The sequence below is a fragment of the Brassica napus genome, chromosome A9, assembly GCF_020379485.1.
Source record: "Brassica napus cultivar Da-Ae chromosome A9, Da-Ae, whole genome shotgun sequence".
In the NCBI taxonomy this organism is placed as follows: domain Eukaryota; kingdom Viridiplantae; phylum Streptophyta; class Magnoliopsida; order Brassicales; family Brassicaceae; genus Brassica; species Brassica napus.
In genome coordinates, this window is record NC_063442.1 from 1,532,616 (window position 1) to 1,552,509 (window position 19,894).

The 19,894-nt window shown below is 39.4% G+C and overlaps 5 protein-coding genes and 1 pseudogene across 7 annotated transcripts; 3 read left to right on the forward strand and 3 right to left on the reverse strand.

Annotated features, from left to right (window-relative positions):
• The first annotated feature begins 256 nt into the window (after positions 1–256).
• On the forward strand, positions 257–2,311 carry LOC106389984 (transcription termination factor MTERF4, chloroplastic-like). Its single transcript, XM_048739242.1, has 2 exons — positions 257–382; positions 527–2,311. Exon 2 carries the CDS (start codon positions 548–550, stop codon positions 2,141–2,143), a length of 1,596 nt encoding a protein of 531 aa, XP_048595199.1. The 5' UTR covers positions 257–382; positions 527–547; the 3' UTR covers positions 2,144–2,311.
• Positions 2,312–2,983: 672 nt separating this feature from the next.
• On the forward strand, positions 2,984–6,102 carry LOC106389983 (putative E3 ubiquitin-protein ligase RF298). Of its 3 annotated transcripts, XM_048739241.1 has the most exons (4): positions 2,984–3,222; positions 3,407–5,038; positions 5,106–5,110; positions 5,399–6,102. In XM_048739241.1, exons 2-4 carry the CDS (start codon positions 3,419–3,421, stop codon positions 5,457–5,459), a joined length of 1,686 nt encoding a protein of 561 aa, XP_048595198.1. In that variant the 5' UTR covers positions 2,984–3,222; positions 3,407–3,418; the 3' UTR covers positions 5,460–6,102. The 3 variants fall into 3 exon arrangements, with proteins under 3 accessions (XP_048595198.1, XP_013685797.2, XP_013685798.2); XM_013830343.3 differs by lacking the exon at positions 5,106–5,110 and having other exon boundaries at positions 2,985–3,222; XM_013830344.3 differs by lacking the exon at positions 5,106–5,110 and having other exon boundaries at positions 2,986–3,222; positions 3,413–5,038.
• Positions 6,103–8,268: 2,166 nt separating this feature from the next.
• On the forward strand, positions 8,269–10,012 carry LOC106389982 (LRR receptor-like serine/threonine-protein kinase ERL1). Its single transcript, XM_013830342.3, has one exon. It carries the CDS (start codon positions 8,624–8,626, stop codon positions 9,809–9,811), a length of 1,188 nt encoding a protein of 395 aa, XP_013685796.2. The 5' UTR covers positions 8,269–8,623; the 3' UTR covers positions 9,812–10,012.
• Positions 10,013–11,216: 1,204 nt separating this feature from the next.
• Positions 11,217–14,462, reverse strand: LOC125577665 (LEC14B protein-like). Its single transcript, XM_048739243.1, has 9 exons — positions 14,225–14,462; positions 13,537–14,026; positions 13,301–13,420; positions 12,787–12,864; positions 12,491–12,667; positions 12,151–12,407; positions 11,909–12,067; positions 11,781–11,841; positions 11,217–11,689 (listed from the first exon to the last, which is right to left on the reverse strand). Exons 2-9 carry the CDS (start codon positions 13,978–13,980, stop codon positions 11,498–11,500), a joined length of 1,488 nt encoding a protein of 495 aa, XP_048595200.1. The 5' UTR covers positions 13,981–14,026; positions 14,225–14,462; the 3' UTR covers positions 11,217–11,497.
• A 555-nt stretch (positions 14,463–15,017) lies between these two features.
• Positions 15,018–16,605, reverse strand: LOC106389980 (F-box/kelch-repeat protein OR23-like). The gene has a single exon (XM_013830340.3). It carries the CDS (start codon positions 16,490–16,492, stop codon positions 15,212–15,214), a length of 1,281 nt encoding a protein of 426 aa, XP_013685794.2. The 5' UTR covers positions 16,493–16,605; the 3' UTR covers positions 15,018–15,211.
• Positions 16,606–17,388: 783 nt separating this feature from the next.
• LOC106389979 lies at positions 17,389–19,863 on the reverse strand (annotated as a pseudogene).
• Positions 19,864–19,894: the final 31 nt, after the last annotated feature.

Here is a 19,894-nt window from a genome sequence, read left to right on the forward strand (position 1 = left end):
TTTTTGTTAGTTAAATCGATAAAACATAATTCATAATCAATCTGATAATGCAAAAAATATAACTTAATAAATCAAAATCTGGTAAAAAAAATCACAAAATTTTGACGTTTAACTACTTGACTAAATGCACAACCAATTACTTATCATGAGGACTATCAAAGTAGACATATGGGTTAATGTGAAACTTTCCAGATAAAATGGGGCGATTACGGAAACTATAAGAATATATGGGGTAGAACATCAATAAATCGGATAAATAAAACATTAGAAGAGAGAGAAAGAGACTCGAGTTGTTGTTGTGATGAGGATTCATGTTCTCCTGTGAAAAAGAAAAAAAAACCTTACCCGTTCCCTCTAAAACCCTCCTCTTCCTTCATCTCCGGTGAGATTTCATTCTCAATCTTCTCCCTTTCAATCTCATAGTATCTTCGGTTTGCTTCTAATTAGGTTCGAATTTCAGTATTCTTCGAAAATTTTTCTGAGAAACTAATCCTTTGAATCGATACGATTTTTCTCGTTGATAAAGGTACACAAGTCGCTGAAAAGGATGAAGCTTAGGCTCTGTAGCGGCTTGACCAAACCTGGGCTCCTACTAGTCCACTTCATGCCACCATCTTTTCACTCACTCTCCTACGGACACGGGGGGCTAGGCCTTAACGTCCGTTGCGCTATCGCAAGTCGGAGACTTTCTTCAAACCCACCCAAAAGAGAAAGACTTCGTTCCTCCTCTTCACGACGCGACAAAGACAAAGCAAAGAGAGACTCTCCCTCTTCTCAGTCCCTCTACGCTCGTCCTAGCTTACTAGAAATGAACAAGGAGAAAGCTGCAAACCGCGCAAGAGTCTACCACTTCCTGCGCGGCGTCGGCATCGTCCCCGACGAGCTCGACGGCCTCGAGCTCCCCGTGACATCCGAAGTCATGAAGGAGCGTGTAGACTTCCTCCACAAGCTGGGACTTACTATCGAAGACATCAACAACTACCCTCTTGTCCTCGGCTGCAGCGTGAAGAAGAACATGGTTCCCGTGCTAGACTATTTAGGTAAGCTAGGCGTGAGGAAGTCCACATTCACAGAGTTCCTCAGACGTTACCCTCAGGTTCTCCACGCTAGCGTCGTGATTGATCTCGCTCCGGTTGTTAAGTACCTCCAAGGGCTCGATATCAAACCCGTCGACGTGCCTAGAGTGCTCGAGAGGTATCCTGAGGTGTTGGGGTTTAAGCTCGAAGGTACTATGAGCACGTCGGTCGCTTATTTAATTGGTATAGGCGTGGCGAGGAGGGAGATCGGTGGGATTTTGACTCGTTACCCCGAGGTTTTGGGGATGCGTGTAGCGAGAGTGATCAAGCCTCTCGTTGAGTATCTCGAAGGTGTTGGGATACCTAAGCTGGCGATGTCGAGGTTGATAGAGAAGCGTCCTCACATTCTCGGCTTCGAGTTGGAGGACGAGGTGAAACGCAACGTGCAGACGTTGCGAGAGTTCAACGTCAGAGAAGTTTACCTTCCTTCTGTGATCGCGCAGTACCCCGAGATCATGGGGATGGATCTTAAACCCAAGCTGGAGGCGCAGAGGAAGCTGCTTTCTTCGGTTATTGATCTAAACCCTGAGGATCTCGGCGGGTTAATCGAGAGGATGCCTCAGTTTGTTAGTTTAAGCGAGGCGCCGATGGTTAAGCACGTTGGTTTCCTTAAAGAGTGTGGCTTCTCGGTGGAGCAAACGAGGGAGATGGTGATTGGGTGTCCTCAGGTTCTGGCCTTGAACATTGGGATAATGAAGCTTAGCTTTGAGTACTTTAGGAAGGAGATGAGGAGGCCTCTTCAGGATCTTGTGGACTTCCCTGCCTTCTTTACCTATGGGCTTGAGTCGACGGTGAAGCCGAGGCACAAGAGGATAGTTAAGAAGGGGATTAAGTGTTCGTTGGCTTGGATGCTGAACTGTTCAGAGGAGAAGTTCGAGCAGAGGATGAGTTATGATACTATAGATATTGAGGAAGTTGAGTCTGGTCCAGCTTCTTTTGATATGAGTACGTTGATGCAGCCTGAAAGAGAGGAGGAGGAGGAGGAATCTGAGTACGAGGAAGAGGAAGATGATGATGAGGACGAGGAGTTTGAAACAAAAAGGTCGAATGGGAGATTCAGACAATGAATTGGAAGTAAAAGGTTTGTGTCTTGATGGGTGATCAGTTCGAGCGGAACAGATTCTTTGTTGGTTTAGAATCTCTTATCGTTGTAACGACTCTTTTTTTTGTTCATGTTGATAACAGAACAATGTAGTATTCAGACAATGAATTGGAAGTAAAAGTTTGTGTCTTAATGGATGATGAGTGGAGAATGATTTGCTTTGAATTCGAACAGAACAGATTCTTCCTAGTTGATAACAGAACAAGAATGTAATAATGTCTTTTGATTCATAATGATTTTGCTTTGAATTCGAACATAACATATTCTTTGTTGATCAGAATATCTCCTCATCGCTGTATCCATTCGTTCTGTTCGTCTTGATTAGAAATGACTTTATGGTCCAAACCGAACCAACTTTTATTTTTATTTTTTTAGATCAAAATTTGGTTATGAATTCGGTTCAGTTCGGTTCAGCAGATTAAAAACAATTTGGTTGTCAATTTAGTTTCGGAATTGGTAGGTTTTCCATTTTAAAAAATAGTAATTAAATCATATTAACTAAATTTTCAAAATGGGCAAACAAAATTTTAAACCGAACTAACTAAATTAACCAGAATTAACGAAGCAATCTCGAAATTTTAACCAACGTCAAATTGAAACCAAAAGCTTTAGCAATTACAATATAATTTTTATTAACCGAGCTAACAGAATGCTGAACCAAACCATAAAAATATTCATTTGGTTCAGTTCAACACAAGTATGTGTTAACTAAATTAACTGACAACCGAATTAACCGTTCGAACCAAACCGGGAAGCCTACTCTTTACAACATTCTGGTAATAAATATTTTCACTAATGACTAAAATACCCTCAGGGGGGCAAATCAGTAATATTGAGTTTCCAGCACCAACCCTCTTCTTGTCGCAAAGACAAAAAAGAAGCTCACGATCAAATTCTGTTCGGCTCTTCCTCCTTGTTCTCGCCACGCACTTCCTGTCTTCTCCTCACAGTACAATCTCTGTCTGAAACACTCTTCTTCATCGATCCCTCTCTCTCATCAATTCTCCCCCGATCATCTTTCCCCTGCGTTTCAATCCAATTCCGGTCAGTTTTTGCTAATTGATTTGATTAATTCAATCTCGATTCGATTTAATTCCTTTATGTTTCTAATGTGTGAATTGAGTTTGATTATTATACATCTCAAAAGCTTCGTTCTTTATCGTTTATTGAATCTATCAAAACGCCGTTTTGTGAACGCAATCGTTTCTTTTTTTTCTTTTTGTCATAGTCTCAGAAAGCAATGAACGAGTGTGTGGTTGTTGCTTCTCTCAATGGTTCCAACAAAGTGGGAGTGTCACCACCACCACAGCCTCAAGTGAAAGGAAGAAAGAACAAGAGAAAGTTAGCTGACTCTCCTCAACCTCTCACTGACTCTTCCTTAACTGAGTTCCCTCCATATGAGTTAGTACATTCATTAAAATTTCAAACTCCTTTGTCTGAAGAGTCTGAGTCCCTAGGATGGGATGATCCGTTTGCCTGTTATCTCGAAGAGCTCTTAACATCAAATCTAATGGCTCTCTTCCGTAACGCAATGGATCAGATCGTGGCTTGTGGGTACAGAGAGGACGTTGTCCTCAAAGCTATCTCAGGGAGTAGACTCTACTGCGGAGGGAATGATCTTGTTTCCAACATTGTGAATGATACGTTGAGTTTCTTGAAGAGTGGGAAGAAAGTCTCTGGTTTGAGAGACTATTTGTTTGAGGATCTGCAGCAGCTCGTCGCGTATACTTTGGTAGAGAAGATAAGTCTTGTTAAAGAAGTTAGGCCGTCTGTTTCGACGGTCGAAGCCATGTGGAGGCTGTTGATGTGTGACTTGAATGTTTTCCAAGCGTTTGAGATGGAAGGAGATGGCATTGTGGAGTGCAATCCTACAAAGTACAGTGAACCTGTCGTCAAATTTGGGAACTTCAAGAACTGTAATGGTTCTTCTTCTGGTGAAGTCGCTAAAAGAAAAACCTTAGCTTCTTCTTCTTCTGTTGCTGCTTCTTCCGTAGTGTCCGGCCGAAAAGGCCGAACCAAGAAAGAAGTGGCCATGATGCGGCAAAAATCATGTGTGGATAAGATCAGAACTTACAGCAAAGGGAGTGGCGGTTACAAGACTGCAAAGTATGCGTCGGTCGGCGGCTTCCTAGTGGAGAAGAGAGGCAAATCACCATCAAAGATAGCATCAGAGACTGTGAAAGATCCTCCAGCATTAGATGGGAGTGGATATGTTACTGCCATACCTGCTGTTAATGCTCCACCTGCACTGTTACCTTCTGGTTCTGAGCCAGCGCTGGATTACTACACTGGGATCCCTTATGATGCATCTCTAGGGATCTACATTCCCCGGAACAAAAGAGATGAGTTGGTGTTGAAGCTAGCTCCCAGGATGAAAGATCTGGAGACTGAGCTTCAGGTGTGGACTGACTGGGCCAATCAGAAAGTAAAGCAGGCGACCAGCAGACTTCTCAAGGACCAGCCTGAGCTCAAGGCGCTGAGGAAAGAGAAAGAAGAGGCGGAGGAGGTTAGAAAAGAGAGGCAGTTATTAGAAGAGAGCAATACGAAGAGGCGGTCTGAGATGGAGTTTGCCTTGAGTAACATGACTAGACAGCTCGAGAAAGCGAACAACGCGGTTCGCAGGCTCGAGATGGAACAGTCTATTTTGAGGAAAGAGAGGGAAGCTGCTAACTTAAGAGCTGCTGAGGCTGCTGTGAACTATAAAGAAGCTAAGGAGAGAGTGCAAAGGACGTTGAAGAGTAGTCAGTCATGGGAAGGGCAGAAGGTTTTGTTGCAGGAAGAGGTTAAGAGTCAAAGAGACAAGGTGGCAGAGCTGCAGCAAGAAGTTGCCAAGGCGAAAAATCGCCAAAACCAAATTGAGGTTAGACAAAAAGCCTTTTGCAAGTATAAGGTCTTCTTGTTTGATTACTGATCATATCCTTCAACAGAGAAGGTATCTTTTGGTTCTTTGCATCAAGATGTGTTGATTAGAAGTGGTCGGTATGTGAAAGATAGTAGTGTTAAGTGCAGTCAAGGGCCGGATCTGGGCTAAGACCAATGAAACATTGGCTTTGGCCCACAAAATTTTTGAAGGTTTTTTACATATTTTATAGGCTCTAAATTAAGCGATTTTTTTTATTTATTTAAACTTTTTGGAAATGTTTTAAACCTCCAAAATCTCAGATCCGGTCCTGAGTGAAGAAGATGTGATGAAAGATAATTAATGAAACTAAGTTTGCAGGCTACTTGGAAACAAGAAAAGGCAGCAAAGGAGAAACTTGCTGCTCAAGCGACTGCACTAAAGGAAGAGAGAGTGAAACTGGAGGAACTTGGAAAAGCAGAAGAAGAGAGAATCAAAACAAAAGCAGAAAACGACGTGAGATACTACACCGAGAACATCAAGAGACTGGAGAGCGAGATCTCAAAGCTGAAACTCAAGTCAGATTGTTTGAAGATAGCTGCGTTGAAGAAAGGTATTGATGGAAGCAATGAAATGACTCGTACCACCACTACAAAGGCAAGTCTGATTTGGGAGAACAATCATAGGACAGAGGGGAAGATCAAAAGGGAGAGGGAGTGTGTGATGTGTTTGTCTGAAGAGATGAGTGTGATATTCTTGCCTTGTGCTCATCAGGTTCTTTGCTCTAAATGCAATCAGCTTCATGAGAAGGAAGCCATGGATGATTGTCCGTCTTGTCGGGCCAAGATCCAGAGGAGGATCCAGGCTCGTTTTGCTCGAGGGTAAAGCTTTTTATCCGCTTACGTGTTTTCGAACCATGATGGCAATGAAGGTTTTGCTTTGGTTGTTTTCTATTTGAACTGCTCTTATTACAATCAGTTACGTCTAAATTATACACATCTGTAAAGGGTGACTTTACATTTCCTCATTTTCTTATATCCATCAGTAATAAATGGAAGAGGCTCTGCCGACTTTCTTTACATTTACTTCTTCTTTTTTTCTTTTTATGTTTGGTCTTGATTTTACTACACGCTATGTCTATGATAGTTGCACTTAACTCTTGGCATTTCGTTTTTCTTTTGTTTGGTTAATTTAGTTTTTGATTTTTTTGGTTCTAAAAATATAAGTTCAGTTTGCTTTCGATTCAGTTATATTTCGGTTTCAGATTCGGATGACAAAGTTGGAAATTGACTAATATTAGATAATTCAATTTCAGGTTTGGATCCCAATTTGGTTCTGCTTCGGTTTTTGTTCATATAAATTTTATAGATAGTTCATGTTTTCAAAGAAAATATTAGATAATTCGATTTTTATAAAACAAAATACAGGAGAAGGAAATATTTTGCATAATTAGATTTTTGGATAATTTAGTTTATAAAATAGTATTTTAATGATATTTTGTTATTTTAAAACTAAATATAATTATTTGAGGTATATAAACTATATTTAAAAAAATTTCATGGCTCATGATTTGGTTCCAATTCGGTTTCATAGATATAAGATTCATTCGAAAATAATTATGAAATTTGGTTCGATTTCAGTTTGTTAGGTTCATTATGATTCGATTCTTTCATGTGCCCATGCTTAATAACACTCTTGAGTCTTGCTCACTATGACATAATTCACAATAACCAATGATATTTTCATATATGATTTCTGATAATGATTTCTCATATGGCTATGGCTTTTATACATATCACTTTAGGTTTGATAGAACTCTTGTGTGCTTAGCCGTAAAGCAAAACGCTTTTCATAAGAGCTTATGAATACTATGCGACCCTTTTGTTATCATCACAACGTGTGGATAAATCAACCTTTAAACTAATAATTTCCCCTCTATCAAAATATAAAAGTGGTGGAAATATAATGCATAGCTCATTAGTCTTGTAGGCATATGATTAGCAATTTAACTTAGTTTCTAGGAGATGATTGTCGACAATTGATAATGGTTAAGGAGTTTATAATAGCTTACTTTTTTAGGTATCGATTGAATTACATGGTCCCATCATATAGGTTTTGATGTGTCCTAGTTAGTGTGTGCACACATGCAGTTAAAAGATTGTTCTGAGTTGAAAAGTTGTTAGTCTACTGACTCTACTCCATTTCAAGAATGAATAGTTCTAACTATATTGGTGTGATCATAATCATTAGAAGCCGTAGTTGTTTTTCTTTGTGTGTCAAGTATGGGACCATGAAGAAGAAACAGTGGAATGATAGATGGAGTGAGAATGACGACTCACAGAGCATCACTAACATTCATATCCCCTTAACAACCATCATCATCATAAACAACTTAACATCGAAGCTTTCTTAGTTTTTGTTTTATGTTATAAGCTTAGGCGTGCACATCGGTGCAACGTGGTCATGACGACTGAGAGGACACAAACACAGATTCCAAACAGGTGTGTACATTTTCTCTATTGGTGGGACCTTGATTTTGGAGACAACGTTTTCTGCTTTGGCTTTGAGGACTTGGAAGTTTCTCTATTGGCTTCCTCACACGACTAAGAGTCTAATTCGATGCAATACACTATATGACACTTATTCAAACCTAATTATGTTATCTAAAATGTAATAATTCAAGGATAGGAAAAGCAATTTTGTTTTATATGCTACTAATCAAGTTTTAAATTCAGCTAAATAAGAAAACATACTAAACTCCAAAATTTTATGGATACCAAAATGGTAGAAGTAAATTGATTTTTCCAAAGAGGCAAAAGCGACTCTATCCTTTTTTGTCATTTGAAATTCATTAAAACCAAGAAAATGATACATAGATAAATTACTTTTCATGCATGTCAAAAAGAAGAAGATAAATTACTTTTCTTAAAAATACGTGGGTGCGATTTCTGATTAATATTAAATTAATGTATATAATTTACAAGAATAATATGCATGTAAAATCCAAAATATCATGAATTTTGGTAAATTTGTTATAAGTATTAAGAAATTGTGATAAAATTGTTAACAAAACACAAATAGCTGACCTGTCACAGACATCGCATATACGTGGCACATGACTTACGACCCCACCAACCACAGGCTCTTCTTCCCTGCCGATCTGTCACTCCGACCCTCAGGTTCGGACGGCCGTTTTCCCTGTTACAGAAAAATAACATTATTGTAATATTTTTCACTGACGCAGTCGAATCATCATAATAAATGTAAAACACTTTTCATTCTAGAATTTATTACTCTTTTCTTCACAAAGTCACCAAACATCTTTTGCTTTCCAAAAACAAAAAGCAGAGGAGGAAGAAGAAGAAGAACAAAGAAAGAATACTCAGCTCTTGATTTCGCTTCCTTCTCAAGCCATCTTCATTACCATTTCTTTTGTCCCTCTCTCTCACACTTCTGTCCGAAGAAATCTTTTTTTTCCTCTTCTTCTTTAAATCCGCCATTTAAACTCCCACAAACACACCATCCTCTCTTTCCGACATACACGTACGATCCATTTATCAAGAGTTTTTTTTTTTTTTACTTGTAACGGCTAGTAACTTGAAGAACATGAGATTTGCTTCTTTGAGTTTGGTTCCGGTTCTGCTTCTTCTACTACGATGGGAGCCTTTCACGGAGGCAATGATCAACCCAGTTGACTTCTTAGCTCTCCAAGCGCTACGAAAGTCTCTCGACGACTTGCCGGGTTCCAATTTCTTCGACTCCTGGGACTTCACCGGCGACCCTTGCAGCTTCGCCGGCGTTTACTGCGACGGAGACAACGTCACCGCCCTTAACCTCGGCGATCCAAGAGCCGGGTCGCCCGGTTTATCGGGCCGGATCGACCCGGCCATCGGAAAGCTCTACGCTTTAACGGAGCTCATGATCGTCCCGGGTCGGATCATGGGTTCGTTACCCGACACGATCTCCCACTCCAAAAATCTCCGGTTTTTAGCAATCACCAGAAACTTCATCTCCGGCGAGATTCCGGCGAGTCTCGGCGAGCTTCGCGGACTCAGAACGCTTGATCTGAGTTATAATCAGTTAACCGGGTCGGTTCCTCCGTCGATCGGATCCTTACCGGAGCTATCCAATTTGATTTTATGTCACAATCATTTAAACGGTTCGCTTCCTCGGTTCTTCTCTCAGACACTAACCAGAATCGATCTCAAACGCAACAACCTCACCGGTGCAGTTACGTCTCTCCCTCCGTCTCTACAATACTTATCACTCGCTTGGAACCAGTTAACCGGTCCGGTAAACCAGGTTTTACTCAGATTAAACCAGCTTAGCTACCTCGATCTCAGCTTAAACCGGTTTACTGGCGCAATTCCCGGTCAGATCTTCGGTTTCCCGATCACGAATCTCCAGCTACAGCGCAACTTCTTCTACGGCGTGGTTCAACCGGCGAATCAGGTGACGATTGCAACCGTCGATTTGAGCTTTAACCGATTCTCCGGCGAGATTTCTCCACTTCTTTCCAGCGTGCAGAATCTTTATCTGAACAATAACCGGTTCACCGGTCAAGTCCCGGTTACCTTCGTGGATCGGTTATTGGCATCGGGTATACAAACGCTATACCTTCAGCATAACTTCTTGACGGGGATACAGATTAGTCCGGCGGCGGATATTCCGGTGAGCAGCTCTTTGTGTCTTCAGTACAACTGTATGGTGCCGCCGGTACAGACTCCGTGTCCGGTTAAAGCCGGTCCGCAGAAAACCAGACCCACGACGCAATGCAACGAGTGGAGAGGGTAATAATGTCATTTGAGATAGTTATGGGTTTTCGGGTCAAATAGATTTTTCTCCGGTTATTTTGTTACAATTTTCGAGTTTCGAGGGTATAAAGAAAAACTATTCGTTTATTCGTTGGTGACTTTGTGAATGAGAACCATAATGCAATGTATGTTTAATTTATTCGTACGGCTTCGAATAAAACGAGCAAGACTTACGTATTAACTAACTCGTTTTTTTAATTTTTATACTTTATTTATATAAAGGTTTTAAAAGTTCTAAGAGTACTTTTAATCTTTTTTAAAGAAAATATTAAAAGCACTAAGTTCAAAAAATATTTTTAGAACATTCACAATCGTTTTCATCTAACAAAATAAAGTTCTAAAAGTACTCTTAGGGCATCTCCAACCTCACTCCATATTTTACTCCAAAATTGAGAAAATAGAGTGGGTAATGGAGTAATGAACAAAAAATAAAAAGATTACTCCATTTATAGAGTAATGCTTTTATTTTTTGTTCATCACTTCATTTCCCACTCCATTTTTTTCATTTTAGAGTAAAATATGGAGTGGGGTTAGAGATGCTCTTAAGAACATTTACAATTGTTTTCTTAACTTTTGTTCATTAATGACACTTTTAAAAATCTGCAAAACATAATATTTTTCTAATTTAAAACTATTAAAATTTACAGGTAAATCAACAATGAAAATCTAAAACCAAAAGTCTATAGCAGACACAAATACGCTATTTAATATTTGAAACTCTTAATATTTAAATTGTATTAGATGCTAGATTATCAATAGTATTATACTATCTCAGTTTAAAATTATGTGAAAAGTTTTACCAAAAAAAAATTATGTGAAAAGTATTTTCCCTCAAGAAGTTACCAGCTTTTTATCTTATGCATATTTAAGATTCTTCACAATACATAGTATAACTTGTGTTCTCCATAAACCCCATAAAAACCATCATTTATGGTTGTTAGGTGTTGATTATAAACACAATCACAATAATTAGTTTACTAATTGTAAAAAAGGTTTACAAATTTCCATATATTATAATTAGAACAAACCTTTTTACTTTGGAATTCAGTCCCCACTTTGGTTGATCATGATGCAAACGTTCTAACAAGACTTTAAAGTCGCAGTGAATACAAACAAAAAAAAAAGAACAACTATTTCTATTTATGCCTCAGAGATTACACATATGTAAGAATTTGGAATGTCTGAGAAAATTCCCAATAAGAAAAGAGATGTAGCATAGAAATAGAGCTCAATCAAATTCATAGTTGATAGCAGATTTGAATCTTTAGACTGGAAGAAAATGTACTACATATATCAGTACTACATTGCATCTCTATGAGTCTCAGAACGATCATCATGAGATCATAGATGGTGATCGTAATCACTATGAGATAGAGATCAACATCTGAACTTGCAAAAGCTCGTTTTTCATTTCAATAAACCTATTATTCAGTTTACTTATATTACAAAAGTCTATCACACACACACACAAATAACCTTTTAAAAATGGTTGGAGAAGAGAATGGTTTTTTTTTTTATCACAACAACAAACACCATAACATAGCCTTCTTTTACCTTTAAAAGCCTTATTCGATTGTGTTTATATCATTCATCACCTTCTCTACATTTTATATATAAACTTACAGATACCATATATGTGTATGTGTAGTAGAGGTAGTAGATTGGCTCAGTAGTAGAAATGTCTCCTTCGAACCCTCTTCTTGCTCATGATCGGCGGCTCACCGCTCCCAGGAAACTCCCATTTCACAAGATCCCCGTCCCACGACGAGCTTATAAGCGTCGGGTAATGCGGATGCCAGTTACAGTCTCTCACAGGTGAGCTATGGTGCTTTAACACCGCCGCTTTATCTCCACTTTCCTAAAAACACATACATAGATTCCAAAGATTGGTCAATAAGGTTTATTCAGCTATCTCTTGAATGTGTTTATGAGAAGGATACGGCTGTTACCAAGTCATATATGTAGACAGAACTGTCGTTGGATCCTGTGTAGATGTACTTTTGCCCAGTACTGTTAAAAAAAAAAGAATCAGACACAAGAACAAGAGTACATTATTGAGTTTGAGAAGACTACTGACCTATGTGCTGGAGAGAAGTAGCAACGGATGAGAGTACGCAACACCGAGTGACCTTTATATGTAGACACAGACTGATCATAAGGGTGCTTTAGATCTCTTGCCTCCGAAGGGTAATCCATCCATCTGTAATCCCATTCATAGTTTCTGTGCACCTCATTCCTGTTATAAGAATAAATAACTTCATTCTAACTAATCACTTGCCACATAACATCAAACCATATAATGTACAAGATTGTTGTTACCTTGCAGGTACAGTTGAGGACATTTTCCTGATATCCCATAGCTTGATGGTCTGGTCTTTGCCATTTGATATGAAATAGCGACCATCTCCGCGGCTATCGATAAATGTAACACCTTCGAGGTGTCCCACTAGAACACCAGCTGGCTTATCTCTCCCAATGAAACAACGCCTATCCCACACCTTGCAGAGATTATCATCACCTCCAGATAAAATCAGGTGTCCACTTTCATCGGCGAAACACACAGTGTTCACATCAGACTGCAGCAATGGAGAGATTATACTATCAGTATTGGAAGAAAACTTTCACTGGAAAGCATAAGTGTAGAGATATAATTTATTACCGTGTGTGCAACAGTACGGAGTGAGACTCGGTTTGCTTCAAGATCGTAAACGTAAATGGAATCATCACTGCTCCCAGCAACAAGCTCACGTCCATCTGTTGAAAATTTAACAGAGAATATCCCAAAAGAGTAGCCTCCGTCTTCTTCAGAAGAGAAGTCTAATCCATCATGGATCTCCTGCAAAAAAGACAAACACCTCAGAAGTTTAATTAAACACCATTAAGAAGCTGCTGCTGCGGAGATACCATCTCATTCTAATAACCTGCTCTTACTTAAAAAGTATTGTGGGTTCATACCGTGACATTTGCGTGAGACTCTGCTGTACCAGATCCAACATCGACTATGTGTACGATAGGTGACATGCTTGCATAAACCTGTAAAAATATAAAAGGATTCATTATTGCTTTCTCTGGGAGATAAACAGAAAGTTTTGATATAACAAGAGACTATGAAGACTAAACCCAAAATTACTTTCCCTGCATCACTATAAAATACTCCTTATGTTCTATGTTTCATATTAAGTGTCGTTTTAGTTTCTAAAACTTTTTTTTATTATAAGTGTTGTTTTACATTTTCGATGCATTATTAAATAACTTCCAGCTTTTACCCTTATTTCAATTCATTAATTAACAAAAATCCAACAAAGTAGTGTATTAATAAGGGTGAAACCGAAAAAAAACTACTAGTTTTCTTAATCTGTGTGCAAAAAACTTAAACTGACATCCCTATATGACAAAAAGGTCAAGATCATATGAGACCATTACACATCAAACATGAACAACTAGTTGAAGAAAGATCCAAAAAACTCACCAGGTTTCGCTGATCAGGGGACAGAGAAGTATCAGTAACAGTCCAACGCAAGCTCTTTGCAAGAATATCCTTTTGAACTTTCCAACCTTTCTCTACATTGTAAATCCGAATATGGCTTCCCTGAAAGTAAAACATCCAAAAAATAATCAAAAAACTGTTTCTAAGCTTAGAAATTAGCTTTGCAAACAGACATTTCGATAACACAAGACCAAAGATGAGTCTGTGTCCTAATTTACCTGAAACCCAGCAATGAAGAGAGACCCATCAGTTGAAAACTGAGAAACATAAGCTCGGCTATCCATCTGATCCACAAGCCAAGGACCCTTAACAGGCAAATACCTACTCAAGATATGGCAACGATCAGCTGAAGAAAACCTTCCTCCTCTTCCAGAGAAGTTACTCTCACGACCAGCCAACATCCTCACAGTGGAAACAGGCAACTGATGCCTCCCGGGGACTTGACGGCTAAACCGTCCATGAGGACAAGACTTCAGCTTAGTAACCTGACTGATCTCATGGTCTAAATCACCCAAACGCTCACTCGATCTGTGACTACTACTGCTACTACTACCAACACCGTAATAGCCTTTCCCAGCGTCGCAGAGATCGGATTCAATCTCGAGTCTACTCATTGCATAACCCATTTCATCAGTATCAGAATCACTTGGTCCTGAAAACATTATAGGAGATAACCACCATCGAACATTCGCTCGTACACCAATTCACCTATAATCAAAACCCAAGTTCCAAAATCAATCAAAGTCGTCGCCTTTACGCACATAAACAGCAAAATTGCAAAAAAAGATGAAATCACCAGAGACATCGAGAGAAACCCAGAAACAGGATCATTTTCAAATTGAGAGCTTTGGGAGTGTTGATCCTAAATCTGATCGCGAATTCGATTGAAATGATTAATTGATTTACCTGTACGAAGGAGGAGGACTCGTAACGGTTGTCGCAAGAAGGATCGCTGGTCTCTTCTTCTCTTTAACTGAAGCTCTCGGAGTTAAAGTTTTTGCCTTTTTTCGACAAATTTGAGCGGATACGGTTTTGTCGTCGACGTGTGTCTTGATGGAGCGTGCAAAGCTGTGTTTGCCACGTTTGACTTTGTACCATACAGCAAGTGTTGTGGTCACTCTTCCAAATCATTGATTGTTATTCTATATTTAGCTAAATTCAGATTATATTACATAATCAAGGTTTTATTTTCATCTTTTGATTTTGACTCGAAATTAGCAACTTCGAACCCATTGTCACTCAAACATATGAATTGTAATTATAAACATATTATCACAATCCGATTGGTGTATGATCATTACGGAGTAAATATTAAATACCAGTGCAAATTTGGAAAATGACTTAGAATACTATTATATCTACTAATAGGTAAAACGTCTGGTTCGTAGCACAGACAATCACATCATGCTACTACAATAATTTTAATGGCAAGAGACTGTCTTGTATTGCTCCATGACCACCTTTGCCTATGGACTTATGGCTGTGGGAGGAAGTAGCAGAAAACTGTCTTCTCTTTTATGATAAAACCTTTATTACAGAACCTGTTGTGATGTCTCAGTGTCAAAAAGAGATTCACAGAGTCAGGATTTGGATAGTAAATGAAGACACTAACTAATAGAAGAAGAAGAACTCTTCACCTAAACTTTTATACGATCATCATCCACTCCATGTTATAAACGGTAATTGACAGAGAAGACAATGACCAAATCCTTCATTGGTTGGTAGTAAACCCATAGTGTAATAATATCTGTATTTACAATATAACATAATACCCATACTTCATTCTTTTTTTCCAACCTGTACAGACAATGTAAAGGTAAAACAGACGACACAATAATACTAACTGCACTGTTCCATGAACAACAATTATTTCTTCATCGAGATGATGTGATACTACAATCTGATGGTGCACATAACCGTGGTCCTGAAATCAAGCTGGTGATTAAACGGCGGCTTAGCAACAACAGACCTCCAAGTCCTCTTCCTCGGATCATACACATGAATCATCAAACATCCAGCATTGCTCCTCTGTCTAGTATGCCTCGTCTCCATCAGATTATACCCATCCAACAGAATCATAACATGCAACTCCCCATTCACCGCAACAAACCCAACCGGTTTATCAAAATGAGCTTTCTTGGGAACACTCGACTCCTTCACCCAACGGTTCGAACCCATCTCGTACCTAAGAATCCACTCCTTATCCAACATGTAAAACACAGACTCCACAGCAACAATCTTCCCCAGCTTGGGACTCTCTCCCTCTCCCCACATATCTCCAACCAAACGCCACTTCTCATCACCGTCAAGATTCATCACCGCCGCGTCATTACAGTACTCATCAACGGGTAGAACTCCAGAAACAGTCCTTGACCCACAATATCCACCCATCACCCAAAACTCTCTCTCTCCCTCCTCAACAACAAACCCGACACAACCAGCTCTAAACCTAGGCAACTCATCCATCTCCCTCCACTCATCTCTCGCCACGTCATACACCTCAACAGAACTCATCCTACTCCCAGCAGCACCAAACAACGAATGCCTCGACCCTCCCCCCGCAACAACAATCCTATCCCCACCAATCGCAGCGCAGGCGAAGCTGCCACGTGGAGACAGCATGGGAGCCAACCGCTCCCACGCCATCTTCACGAAGCTGTAACGGAAAACTGACGAACTCGGCAACGGCCGATCGAGAGGATACGACCTCGTATCGAACGCGGACCCGCCGAGGACGTAGAGATCCGATCCCACCCCGACGGCGGCGAAGTTGCAGAGACCGTAGACGTGGGGGTTACACGGCATCAAGGGGAGGGGTCTCCAGGAGAGAGTGATGGGATCGAAGAGGAGCGGCGGCGAGATGGAGGGATCCTGGGGGAAGACGCAGAGGAGGTGCGAGAGGCGGTGGCGGTTGTCGTGGCGGCGGCGGAGGGAGATTAGGGTTTTGGAGGAGAGGAAGGCGTACCAGGATTTGGAGGTGGATTTGAGGCGGGGGATGTGGGGGTAAGGGATGAAGGAGAGGATGAGGCGCGCGACGTCGTTTGATAGGCCCGGGATTAGGGTTAGGGTTGGGTCGATTCGTGGCTTGGGGCGAGGGAGATATGATCGCGAGGATGAGGATGATGATGATGAGGAGGAGGATTGTAAGCGTGAGGAGAAGATTGGTAAAGGCATGGTTTGTGCCGGCGGGAGAGAGATCTCCGGCGACTTGATTGATCAGTGAGGGAGGATCGTCATGGAGAAGATGGAAATGATCAAAGGACTGATTCTGATTCCTCGGCTGAGAAAAAGATTTTTAAAAGGTGATCATGATCGGGGTTGAGGCTTCTTGGGCCTTAAGTGGGCCTATACTGGGCTTAATTCAGGTTTTTTTTCTTTTTTTTTGGGGGGGGGGGGGGGGGGGATTCAGATTTTTCAACATAACATAATAAATATGTGAAAAGGTGAATTTTGAATCAACGTAGCACTATTCGTTTAAATGTTGATGTTATCTGCGATTGTGACCTTGTTCATGAGAAGAGTGTTGTTTGTTTTATTGTCGCACTTGCAAATCGCTATTTCAAACATTTTGAATTCATGAGGCAATGCATGTCTATATTCAGACATGCAATTGTAATTATTCGTTTCACTAAACTTTTGGACCTGCACATACACCTATTGCAATTAAACCAGTCAAATTTTAAATAACATTACTAATTTAAATTTTGGCTTTTGCAAACAAACAAATCCGAAGGTAAGGGGAACATATATAAACGGGTATTTCTACATGTCGACTCAAAACAACTATCGTTACAATAACATGAAAGTAAATCATTCACTTATTTAGTGTTTAATGTTTGAAATCGCAAACACCCGTTTACATATGTTCCACACTCGTTTCCCACCTGCTGCAATTAAACAAGTATTTTTTGAGAAAAAATGAAATTAATTTAGTTCAAAAAAGAAAGAAAGAAATTAACCGGGTCTACATGTCAATTCGAAAACGCTATCCATTGTTATAATAAAATGAGTACTGCATGAAACCAACATGAAACCTAATTATTAATTAGTTAATTGGGGCCGTAAACGTCAACGACGCAATAATTCATTACATTATTGAACATGCTCATACACATATACTTTATTGATTTTTCATACAAAAGAGAGACTTGATTGCTTCTCCCGAAATAAAACACATATACTCATCACACAAATAGAACTCAACTAATCCAAAAACTCTTATTTAGTACTACATGCAGATGCAGTTCTTGATATTAGTTGAACCATGAAATTACTAAAACATTGTTGAAACTCTCGCAAGTAATCGCACACATTTATGCTCCAGAGACGGCACAATAAGCGTGAAGAGTAGAACGAGCTCTACGACCAGCCTCAGTGTGATAGAAACTCATCAAGTCAACATATGTGAATGGTTTGAAGAGACGTGGGTGCTTCTCGTCCACAAGCTCTTTTGGTGGTTCGATGATGTAATCTCCGTTTGGAGTCGAGAACAATGCTATTGAATACCTTGTCTTCTTTCTTTCCGTTACTCTTACTCTATGAAACGGACGAGACAGTCTACCATTCATAAGTGCCTGCAAACAAAAATAATACAAAAATCAAAACAAGTTTCATGATGAGAAGAAAACATATAATGTTAATGTATAAACACTTTAGTAAAGAAAAGACATGCATTTGTGAAAGTCAGTGCCGGCCCTTGGCATGTGCACAAGGTGCTTATGCACAGGGTCTCAAAAAAATTAGAAAATTTTAGCAAGAATTTAGGGTCTTCTTCTTACAGATTTAAGGGCCCTATTTACCAATTATTTTTATTGGTCTTGTAAAAATAAAAAAAATTGCACAGGGTCTGTAAAAAACATGAGCCGGGCCTGGTGAAAGTGATAGGAAAAAATAAAAAGGTGCATCCCATTTAAAAATAAAATAAGTTAGAACTTACATATAGAGAATCTCCAGCCATAACAACGAAAGAGTTATGAGATGGTTTTAACCTGATCCACTTTTCATCTTTGGTTAACACCTCCAAACCTTCAATCTCATATTGATAAAGTACCGTCAAAAGGTTTTTATCAGTATGAGAAGGTAGACCTAATTTCTTCTCCTCATCATCTGCGCCACCATTAGCTTTAACACTATCACTAACGCCAACATTAGCACTACTACGAGTACCAGCATTAGCATTAACATCATCAATAGTGCCAGTGTTAACATCAGCACCAACACTAGATTTAGCACTAACATTAGTACCAACGTCGACATTAGACTTAACATTAGCACAATCACCAGTATTAACGTCATCACCATTATGATTGGTACCAGCACCAGTGCAAACGTCACCCTTGGCATCAGCATCGTCATCAATATGAACTTTAGCAATACCATTAGCAATATCATCAGCATCAGCGTTAGCAGTTGTATTCGTATTAGCACCATCATCAGAATCTTTAGTACCAACCGCAACATTAGCATCAACATCAGGTGGTGCTACATATTTCATCAGTCGCAAACGGTAATTCGTTGACTTGAGGTGTTCATCAAAGTAGTTTTCTATCCCAAAGCTCTCTATGACCATTCTTCTCACCATTACATCCAATTCTGCTAACTTCTCTGAAAAATTCTGGATCGTTTCGCTGTTTTCAACACAAAGAAAATTATATAGCTATTTTAATAGAAACAAGAAAATAAAATGCGAGAAACGTGAGATTGAAAACAAATTTTCAGTTCATTACTATATAAGTGAACTGACATTTTTCCAAAAAAATAAAAATAAAAACAAGGTTTTATATAGAAAATTGTCACATAGCTTATAAAAGCAACTAACAAAAAAATTACGAAAATATTTTTGATGAAAAAATAACAGGAGTTTACGAACAATATACTCTACGAAGCATTACTCAGTTTTTTTTTTTTTTTGACAAGACGTTACCTCATAGTCTTGTTACCCTCACAATCAGGGCGTAGCAGTTGAGTAAATTCGTTAACTTTCTCCAAAACATTGGAATCCTGGATCCCTAGACTCTCAGAGAGACCATTATGAGTTGAATATCCAGTGTACGGTTTCGGAGACACGTTTCTCTGTTTAGCCTCAACTGGTAACTCGAAAAGCTCTATCATGGCATCCAAAACAGACTTCTTCAGCTCCTCTGACACTTTATCATATGACACCTCAAAACCGCCGTACTCTTCGAGAGCTTTACGGACATCACTCCTCACTTCAAGCCACTTCTCACTTCCTGGTTTTAGGGTTTGGTCCGAGAGATAGATGACTGGAAGTTGAGGAGTGTCTGCACCCATTCTTTTCGCCTTTGGTGCAAATCCAAAAAATATATTTATAAAATGTTAATTAGCTTTATTTTAACCCGAAAGAAAATGTTTAAGTAGCTCTTTAATCATCACAACAAAAGAAAGCATTCAAAACTCATAAGAAAACTACCTTTGGAGTCTTTCTTTGATTGAAAGAGATCAAGCTGGTTTTCTTTTCCTTAGTTTTTTTTTGCTTCCGTGCTGAGAAAGTAAATGATGGAGTGTCCCATTTATAGACAGAAACATTCTACTTTGTTTTTTTTTTTTCTTCAGAGA